We start from the raw sequence: 10,595 nt of genomic DNA on the forward strand, positions 1-10,595 counted from the left end.
CTGGGCCCGCGTGGGAACTATGCCCTAAGAACTAAGCCCTCTTGTTCTGAGAGGAGGCCTGTGCCCAGCAGTGGGACGTACATAGGCTGGGATGATGCAACATAATAATAAAATTACTTAAGTTATTATTGAAAGTTGCAAAACTAAAGTTGTAGTTCCATTTCAGTAGTAGAACCTGACTTTTCCTAAATTAGGATTCTAAGGGGCTGTTTCACCATCCATTGATAAGTGTTAACTGGCGGTTAGGTGTGATGCCGTCTCTATTTGTTTTGTTCGAATAGACGGAGACGGCATCACATTTAACCGTCAGTTAACACTAATCAATGGATGGTGAAACAGCCCCTAAATCATTTAAGATCCAAATTTAGTCAAGTGTAATAAGCCCTTAACTGCACGCGTCGGATTATACCTGGCCCTATACCACGAAGTGCCAAACTCGAACTTCGTATGTTGCCGTCCCGCTGACGCTTATGTCATTTAATACGCGAGTGAAAGGGACGGTGCGATACTAACTTCGATTTGCGTGTTTCGTAGTAGCCCCTCTGTACCCGCAGGCGCTCGCTCCGTTTACCCGCGCTAGCCAGCGTAGGCCGCAAGCATCGGCATCTACGTACAGTCAAGTGCAAAAATAAATACCTATTCGAACCACTCAAAAATATGTTACTACGGTCTTATTGCGTCGGAATAAGAGTCGGTGGTATTTATTTTTGAAACTTTGAATAAGTTTATATTTTTACACTTGACTGTACCTTACGGCACGCCCCAAGGGATTCAACGCTGTTAGGTATTCATTCAAGTTATTTAATTACAGTTATCGCTGTTATCACCTGGTTTATCACTGAATAACGCCTATCGACTATACTGAATCATCAATCAAAACGCCGCATCTAAATGTTTCCGCTAATTACTTAGATTTTCAAGACCGTTATCTTTACATGCGCATAACATGTCTGGACGGACATCAAAGATATCATAACGCCAACTAAAGTACGTAGGTAGAACTAACGCTGGTTCGTATCAATTCGTTCGTAAGTATCACGAATGAGACTCGTGATTAATATGTATTAGGTGATTTGATTATTATTAATCTCGCAATCAAGCTCTGCTACTATGCAATCCTGTCACTAGAATTGGAGGAAACTCGACTGGCGAGATGTGAAGACAGCTTACATTATACGAAATCTTGGAAGAAGTTGCCATCTACTTGTGACATAGTGATAAGATCTTGTGCTGAAATGGTTGTCCGGAAGAGATCGCTATTAAGCGATAAGACCGGCTATTATCTACCCTGATTTTGTGTTTATATTATACATTTTTTGTACTGATTTGTGGTGTGCAATAAAGAAGCCGTGGTGGCCGAGTGGTTTGACCTATGGCCTCTCAAGCAGAGGATAGTGGGTTCAAACCCCGGCTCGCGACACTGGGTTTTTTCGAAATTCCTGTGCGGAATTACATTTGAAATTTGCCACGAGCTTTACGGTGAAGGAAAACATCGTGAGGAAACCTGCACAAAACTGCGAAGGAATTCAATGGTGTGTGTGAAGTTCCTAATCAGCACTGGGCCCGCGTGGGAACTACTGCCCAAGCCCTCTCATTCTGAGGGGAGGCCTGTGGCCCTGCAGTGGGACGTATAATACGTATAAAGACTGGGATGAATAAAGAACATTTGCCTTTGTCAGTTTAATACAATACAATACCAATTGTATTGTATTGTATTGTATTGTACTGACAAAGGCAAATGACAAAGTAACAGGGGTTTAGTGGGTGATAGACGTACCAACTTAAAGTATGCAGTTTTTAAGTTTGCGAGCTACGAGGAAGATTTCAAACCGCTTGGATCGCGGCGGTTCTAAAGTACGAGTACCTACTTACTTACGTTGACACAGGCGAAAAAGGTCGTCGAGACATAAGTAGGTAGCTACGCGTATTTGCTCAAATTCAAATTCAAATGATTTATTCAGTAAATAGGCCGCAATGGGCACTTTTACACGTAATTTTTTAAACTACCAGCGCTTTCGGAAAGACCATCATTGCCAAGAAGAATGCGCCGCAAGAAACTTGGCAGAAAGTCATGCTTGTACGTCTATCACTCATTTTAATATCTACAAGTAAAAAAAAACACAAAGTTATTAAAACAATTTAATACTTCCTTTCGCATAAGTGCAATAACAAAGTTTGATTTAAAACATTAATTATTATGTCAATTCTCGCGAAAAGTGTGCTTCTCACCGCTAACACCCTGCGACTCGATCAGACTTTTCACGATTTAATACTTTTACAACAATACTGTTCAGTAAACTCATTTAATAACATAGAATAAATAATTAATAATAGCTAAGGAAGTCGGTGTCGGTATCGTTCGATTAAAACTTAAATTAATATTAACTGTACAATTGCAATGCTCGATTATCTTTTTTTTCACACATATAAAAAAACATACAGTGGTAGGTAAGGTAACACTTCACATGTGTCAAATTTTTTTTAATAGGTCATCTATGTCTCACAGCTTAAAATAAGTACGTCAACTTTGGCAAATTCATAGGATTCAAACTTTAACTATTACATAATACTTAAATAACACTAAAATAATTATGAACTTAATGACTAGTCAAACAATAGAAAAAAAATAAAAAAACTTTGGTCGTTGTGCCATTTTTTTAGGATTTAAAGGTATTTTTCTATTTTTTTAATTTTTTTCTCATTTTTCGTCGTATGGTTTACTTGCGACCGTTGTTCTTTGTCGGTGTCAGTTGATTATAGAGCGTAGATTGTTATTTACCTGAAAAAGAAATAAGTATAAAACTTTTTACCTATTTTAATTACGGGGATGATGATGATACCTACCTACAGGACGGGTGTGTAAATAATTTGCATAACAATTTTACTAATTTTCACTTTGCATAGTAAGAAATGCATAACACCAAACTGCATAATTTCTGATAACATGAATAAAGGGACGTGACTGTGATTGACATGGTCATTTCATTAAATATGGTCTTTACAAGATGTGTTATTATGAATTGTAACAACACTAACAATAGTGAATGCAATTCTACAGATCTACAAAAAAACCCCGTTTCTGTAACAAGCAAGTTAATTTTTAACTGAGAACAACATGTTAGCACCGGGTGTGGCCTGTAATACGAGCAAAAAATTAAAACATAAATCGTCGTCGTCAAACTAAACAACATTAGTTCAGCGCCTTTTAAAAATAACGGAGTCTTTGAATTTTCCCTTTTTCATACAAATTATATATACTGCTATCAATGTACGCCATCCTAGAACACAACTGACGTCGCCTGTCACGCTACAAACATCAAGCATTTTGCTTTACATTGCTTCTTCAAATAAACTTTAAAGTGTAATGAAAATTAAAAAAAATTGGCGCTGTCATCGTGCACGGTCCCAATATAAGCGTTACGTAGTGTTAAACATGCTGGTACTTACTAGTCGCATCAATTTGTCTTCTTCACATCTTTACTCTCTTCTTTAGGCTGACCCTTGCCCAGCATCTTGGCCAGGGAGTCCCAGATACCACCCATGAAGAGAGCGCAGAACAGGTTCTCGAACGGCACGAAGGGATCGTGGATGCCCAGCAGGATTGAGGACAGCTGGAATTTAAGAAAACAGTATGAGTACAATATTGTGTACAATGAGTAGGTAAGTGCAAACGAAACGGTACTTTGTGCTACCATGTTATGTTGACATCCCATAGGTACTTTTGTCAACATGTTGAGTCTAACATCTGGTAGCATGGTTTACGGTTGTGTTGCTCTGAAGATGAGCTCTGGTTGATTTCGAAACGCGTCAGTTTAGTGTGGTGGTGAAGGAACTGCATGAACACGCATATTTTGCATAAACTTAGGTATCTATCATAAGGTCGCGGGTGAGCATAGAAATTCTTTTAGTTCATTAAATAACAGAAGTTAAATAAAACTGAAAAGCAAAAAATAATAAACCTTTTTTATTTAACCTTAATCTATATAGGTTATAGCTAGTGGCACGAGCCAGGAGGAGTGATAAAAGCCCATCAGGTAGACGACTATATATATAGGTTCATTCCCACTTTTTCTTTTCAGTTTTTTCGGTGATTTAATTTTTTTGTTAAAAAGTTTTTGTTTTTATATTTTTCCCACCCATAAGGTAGGATTTTTTTCCAAATTTATATGGAACCAAATTCGAGGTAAATCCTATCTAATAAAAAAAAGAATTATCAAAATCGGACTTCTCTGTAAAAAGTTATTGCGTGGTCATACATCACAATCTGTGAGTGAACAATCAATCAACCCCTGTTTTCCTACCCTTAGGGTTGGTTTTTTTCAAATTTATTTGGGACCAACTTCGGGGTGTACCCTTTCCAATAAAAAAAGAATTATCAGAAACGGACTACTCTGTAAAAGTTATGCGTGATCATACATAAAAAATAAATACGCGTCGACTTGAGTACCTCCGTTTTATTTTTCATCGTTTTCGTTAAAAATACATGACCTCACTACAAACATTTCATAATATAAAATGTCTACCGGTATCTTATTAATGTTTTTTTCAATGAATTTTGTCAGTAAAATAAAAATAGTAAAACGCAACCTCCCTTATTGACTGATATTAGTAGTTATAAACTAAAAAACAGTTATAAAACTCTTAATACTAACGCCATCTAGCGATATTTCGTTTGAATTTTACTGTGGATGACATTTAGAGATAAATAGCGTGATAATTTTCCGATGGATGGAGCTAGTAGTATTATTTAACGTATGCTATCGTTTCGCTTCCAAAGATTGCTTAAATGATACTTTGATTATATCCTAGTCCTTTTTCCCTCACACGTGGGCGCCATTATGTAACGTGTAAATTTTTAAAAGCCAGTCTCATGAATTCCAGTGAGAGTGGCCAACTAATAATACAACGGTGATGATAGTGATAAATTTCATTACCAAGAGAATTCAGTGTTTAAAAGTAAAACATTTTCGTTTGCAACCTAACGTTAAAAATTCCTAATTTTTAACATTAGGTCAAATCAAATTATGCTGAGAACGAAACTGACTGAACTCAAAAAAGCCGATTATTGGCTAATCGCAAAAATGTGATTGTATTTAGGTTGCCTCGTGTTTGAATATGTTAACTTTTACCGTAAATGATATAAGTATTTTAAAAATAATTATTTCGTCTGTTGTGAACTAAACAGTTCCTTGCAAACATTTCGTTGTTTCATCACGGTGAGACGGTTACACGGTGCTTGGTTATTTAGAAACATAACAAGCACCGTACTAATAATTTAAAAATAATAAAAAAATTCACTAGTATTAAAAATGATGATGAATACCCTGTATCATATCGGTATATTTAAGTAACAATAATTTCACAACTGTCGGCTCGAGATAACACATAAAGAGTCAGTTTAATTTTCACTTTATTTAGGACTATAGGAATCTGTTCCTATCCTACTCGTAAGTACTCATTCAGTTTTAGGTCACTTTTAAAACAACGGTAACACGTAATTGGTACCATTTGTGACGCAATAGTGAAGAGCGGGTGCTGTCGTTCCAACGGCAGGCGCTAGAGGGCGTGGGTGATAAAGAGACCAACGATATCATTCTGTACTCTTCTAATTAAAAAGTGGCTATTTTCAATAATCCACGTTGTCAAGTATGCCTAAGGTCGTTTAGTATAATAAACTCAATTTTGTGAAATTTTGAGTTAGGTCACTTTCATTCTCAAACATGCGAAATATCAAGAACCAAATGCATCTGAGTTCTTCAGTGACAAATCTTTCATTGTATTTGATAGATAAAATTTATAATTTTAAATCCTACTCTCTCTCTTGGCCCCTCCAAAACTATAAGTCTGGATCCATCACTAGTCCATGACCACATTTTTGGGGTCCCTAAGAACCAAGTGGTTCACTGATAACTGAGAATGGTGCATAGGAGTTAATAGTTTGAAACCCCCTAGACCCCCTAGATGCCCTTATCTTTCTGGTTGTTTTCTACCCTTAAAATATTTTAAAGATACTACAGCAGTTTTTTTACCTACTTAGTTAGGCTACAGGTTCACGGTAAATGCAGGCTGCTTCCAACGGAAACAAGTGGAGGTCTATGGGCGAGGCCTATGTCCAACTGTGGACGTCCTACGTCTGTTATGATGATAACAGATTTTTAAACATTTACCTTGAAATAGACGAAGAATATGACGATGCCGAAATAGACGAGCGCGTGCGGCGCGGAGATCAGGTCAGTCTTCTTGTCCAGTACGAAGATCACGGATGCCACCAGAGACGCCTTCGTGTAGCTGGAAAGATACAAATACTCCATATTATAATACTAGAAGTGATTAACACTCAAGATCTTAATGATTTTGTTTTTAACCACCGACGCAAAAAGAGGGGTGTTATAAGTGTGACCGCTATGTGTCTGTCTGTCTGTCTGTGGCACCGTAGCTCTTAAACGGGTGGACCGATTTGAATGCGGTTTTTTTTAAAAATTGAAACAGGTTTTCTAGCGATGGTTCTTAGACGTGTTTTATCAAAATCGGTTCAGCCGTTTTTGAGATATTGAACTTTGAAGTGACAAAGTGGTTTTCCAACCTTTTGTTGGTTATTCAAGCTTGTTTGTTACAACCTGTCGACATCACACCAGGCCCTTTACTACGAAGTGCTAAAGTCGAACATCGTCTCTTGCCGTCCCGTTTATGTTATTCAATATGAGAGTGAAAGGGACGGTACGATACGAACTTCGAATTTCGAATTTCATTGTAGCCCAGCTGCGGTTGAAATTTGTAAATTTTATACTCATAAAGTGACTCGTAGCCAATCTTTTTAAAGAAGATCCTCACACAGTGCGGGCACGTGAGCACGCCGTTGACATGCCTAACCGATTGTCGCAGTATAGGGCCAGAACGTAGACTCGTGAAATTTGTCACTACGATGTAATTTTTGAAAACTTTCGTATATTAAAATTCAACTACCGGATCTAATGGATTACGCGTGCGAACCCGCGATTCAAGTCTAGTGCAGTTGAGTTCATAAACTTGAGAGCAAAAATTTAACGAAAAATATCACAAAGTCGTGTTCAGATATTTTTGATAAAATTTTTGCTCACAAGTTTATAAACTCGACTGTACAGACTAGACTCCTAGCGCCATTTAGTGAGTTAATATAGAAAATCTAAATCCTATATTACGCCGTCGAAGTTTCTCAACTTGAACGCATATATATAATCTCTTCCTTCGGACTTCGGTCCCCAGGCATAACATCTGCCTAGACAGAGATCTCTCTATTTATAGTCTCATCCCCTACACACGTATATGTACCTATCTAGGTAGGTACTCACAAGCTAGGCTGCATGGTTTCCATGGCAGTCGGGGTCCATGCACCTCGGATCAGCCGCTCTACTAGTTTAGTGAATCCGGCGCCGTTGCCCTTCAGGGTACCTGGAAAATTTAATAAACTATATTATTTTTCACGACACTGCGCAAAATACGACAACAATTTAACATATTACGGTAAAAGGTCGTATCTATATATGTATTTCAAAGTGCGATACGACTTTTTAGAATATATTTCAGAATATTTTTCCCGACGTGCTTAAACATATGCACATAATGCTTTAATTTTTTTTAAGTATGAGAAAACGCCACAGCATTCACTTTTTAAGCCTACTGCGCACGGCACTGCACTGGCTGAACAGCCAGGCTGCTCAGTGCGCGGGTATTCATCCTCGTCATATCCGACTTGCTGCCGCTGGTCGCACAGGTTTTTATTTTTGAAATATGAGGTTTGGGTACTGGCAGGCGCGGGTCACTCCGCGATTTTATTTTCCGCTACAAGTAGATGTCTGGGGTCCCCTAGAGTGTGCGAGTGAATACGAGTTAAGCGATGGACAGTGAGGCACGCTTATGCCTAAACGCCAATTTTGTACGACAGTGAGGCTTCTGTACTTTATTTATTCTGTGGTACTGGCCACTAAGAACGGACTCTTTTAAAAAATGTCACAAAAGAAAAACTAAAATCGGCGGGAGTAATGCAGCTTTGGATTGTTATTGTTTCTTTTGTGATAAATGTTTTCCTCGCAGTGGTCGTGAAAAGCACAGTGTTTAGTCTCGGCCAAAAGTTCAATAGATGAACTCGTATTGTCGAAGGCTTCCCCTTCGGGTCGGCCTTCAAACTAACTCGTTCATATATAGCTTACTTTCCAGCCTCTACAACAATCAATATCTGATACGACTCTATTTCTAGGGCCGGAAGGACGTGTCAGATATTTTTGCACGCTCCGCTGTGGCAGATATTAATGCAGGTGACGTAGTACAGGGCGCCGCGCGTGCCAGCTTAACTTTACCACTTAATTTGAATACCTATTTTTATGGATCTGAAGGAAAACTAGTCTCGGTGTACTAAATTTTATTTCTAGACTAGTAGTAGAGAGAGAGAGACTAGAGAGAGTATAAGTATTCTATGTCTAACAAACACGCCGCCCTGTCATTTTGTCGCTTGTCGTATCTAATAGGGCGCCAAAAGCATGACTCGGGCGAGGCTCCTAGATGGCTAAGGCTGGCCCTGTCCATTACCATAAATAAATGGCATCTTCGGTGTGGCAAAGACCTTTGGACTGATCACTTACCGATGATGATCATGATGAGGTACGCATTGGGATACAGTTTTCCAGCGTGGCTGACTCCGTCGTATACTTTCTTGGCGCGGTAGATTTCTTTCATGGCTGATGCGACCACCTTGACTGGCAGGAACTTTGCCACTTTGTAGCCGACGTCGAATGGAGTGTAGAAAACTATGTACCTGGAAGTAAAGAAAATTGAGAAATTTAAAAACAGAAATATTTAACTTTAAGTAAATTGTCATTATTGTGATCCTCATTAATCAAAATAAAAATGAAATAAAAATCTTTCACTTCAAATCTTTTATCTTACCTACTTCTTTAAACGAACAATTATTGTATATATTTATTTATTTAATTCAGGAATCTCGAAAACTACTCTACACTTCGACGAAACTTGCTATGCATGCGGAGGCTTTCAGGACGAGCGAATGGCAAGGGGAAGACGAAGCGTTGCCAGCCGGCCTCCTACTATAGGTGGACTAACGACATCGCGACTATCGCGAAAGTTACAGTACGATTACTTGGAGTTAACACTTGACAGATGGGCGTGCCTTCAGTCAATTTTCAACTTTGACGTCATACAAATAAAACAGTTTTTACATAATCTGTAAACGTGGGTAGCGGTATACTAAAAATGGCTTTATTTGTATGACGTCAAAAATGAAAATTGACTGAAGTCACGCCCATCTGTCAAGTGTTAACTCGAATTAATCAAACTGTACAGGCAACCGTTAGACGCAAGTGGCGAGTTGTCCTTCATTGTGGTTTTCTAAAGGGGAGGCCTTTGTTCAACAGTAGACGTCTTCCGGCTGATGATGTGGTCTTACCAGGTGACAGTTCCTATGAGCAGCTGCGGAGTGTTCTTGAGTGGCGCCAGGATGGGTTCTCCCAGCAGTCCGTTGACAACCATGCCGCCCGCGAAGATGACCAGCATGGTGGAAAGCCAGCACGCCAGCGGGTGCTTCCGGGAGAACGACTGGGCGCCTGGCACAGATACAGGTATATTACTTGCAATGAACTTATAGTAGATTTAGATTATTGACGTGGCCTGGAAGTAGCCAATTGCTGGCTGAGTACGAGTATTAAACGGACGAGCTTCGAAGTCCATTTAACTAATACGAAGCCAGCAATTGCTATTCCAGCCGAGACAAATATAAAGCTTTTCTCAAAAATGGTGAATAATTTTGAAAATTGGATAGGTCTTTTAAAACCATTAGGGGGTTGCTAAGATGATTTTCCGATTCAGTGATTTGTTTGCGAAATATTCAACTTTAAAGTGCTAATTTTCATAAAAATCGAGCGTCCCCCCCCCCCTCTAAAATCTAAACCGGTGAGTGGAAAAATTTGAAATAAATCAGGAGGTAGTAAGCACGGGCTTTTCATTTCGACCAATCATAACTTCTATAGAAAACGAATCGGAGAGTTTAGTTCGTACCCCGCATTACAGATGGCAGTGACCGCAATAGTTTCGTTCAGAAACAAGTAAACATTTCAATATTTCCGTCCAGAAACGAACAAATGTTGACATAAATAGTTGGATTCCATCGAATAATTTAAAAAAACGTTTGACTTGACATTGCATTGTCAATTTTTGCTGAGCTCTGTGACACTTGACGGAACAAAACGGTTACTGTTCAGTTCAAAGTGCTTTTCTCGTTCTCGATTTGCTTGCTGTTTTCATTAGTTATTTCGACCCTTGCTCTTTTTTTCTGGACACCGATCATCTTCGTATAAACATTGACCTTGGATTAGCTTACCGGACCGATAACTTCTCACGTAGTCACGTATTTACTTAGTTTACAATGCGTTTGGACAGGGTGTGTTGTGTACCCAACTGTGGAAAATCACGTAAGTATTATTTATTATCATATGATTTACAAATATTTATTTTAATTGTCCTAATATGGCGACAGTTGGAGGAGGCCTTTGTCAATTAGTGGCATACAGACAGGGAGTCGATGCATAATAAAATTAGTAGTGAATGAG

The 10,595-nt window shown here is 38.7% G+C and overlaps 1 protein-coding gene across 1 annotated transcript; it reads right to left on the bottom strand.

Annotated features, from left to right (window-relative positions):
• Positions 1 to 2,125: 2,125 nt before the first annotated feature.
• Positions 2,126 to 10,051, bottom strand: LOC141435015 (trimeric intracellular cation channel type 1B.1-like). The gene is made up of 7 exons (XM_074097530.1): positions 10,045 to 10,051; positions 9,437 to 9,593; positions 8,616 to 8,788; positions 7,329 to 7,428; positions 6,168 to 6,288; positions 3,448 to 3,611; positions 2,126 to 2,779 (listed from the first exon to the last, which is right to left on the bottom strand). Exons 1-6 carry the CDS (start codon positions 10,049 to 10,051, stop codon positions 3,456 to 3,458), a joined length of 714 nt encoding a protein of 237 aa, XP_073953631.1. The 3' UTR covers positions 2,126 to 2,779; positions 3,448 to 3,455.
• Positions 10,052 to 10,595: the final 544 nt, after the last annotated feature.

The sequence above is a fragment of the Choristoneura fumiferana genome, chromosome 14 (genome assembly GCF_025370935.1).
Source record: "Choristoneura fumiferana chromosome 14, NRCan_CFum_1, whole genome shotgun sequence".
NCBI lineage: Eukaryota > Metazoa > Arthropoda > Insecta > Lepidoptera > Tortricidae > Choristoneura > Choristoneura fumiferana.

Excerpts from the sequence above, each read along its gene's own strand:
- LOC141435015 (XM_074097530.1), bottom strand. Across the intron at positions 8,789-9,436 it reads CTCATAGGAACTGTCACCTG|GTACATAGTTTTCTACACTC; the intron begins GTAAGACCACAT and ends CTTTACTTCCAG. Across the intron at positions 3,612-6,167 it reads TATTCTTCGTCTATTTCAAG|CTGTCCTCAATCCTGCTGGG; the intron begins GTAAATGTTTAA and ends CTTAAATTCCAG.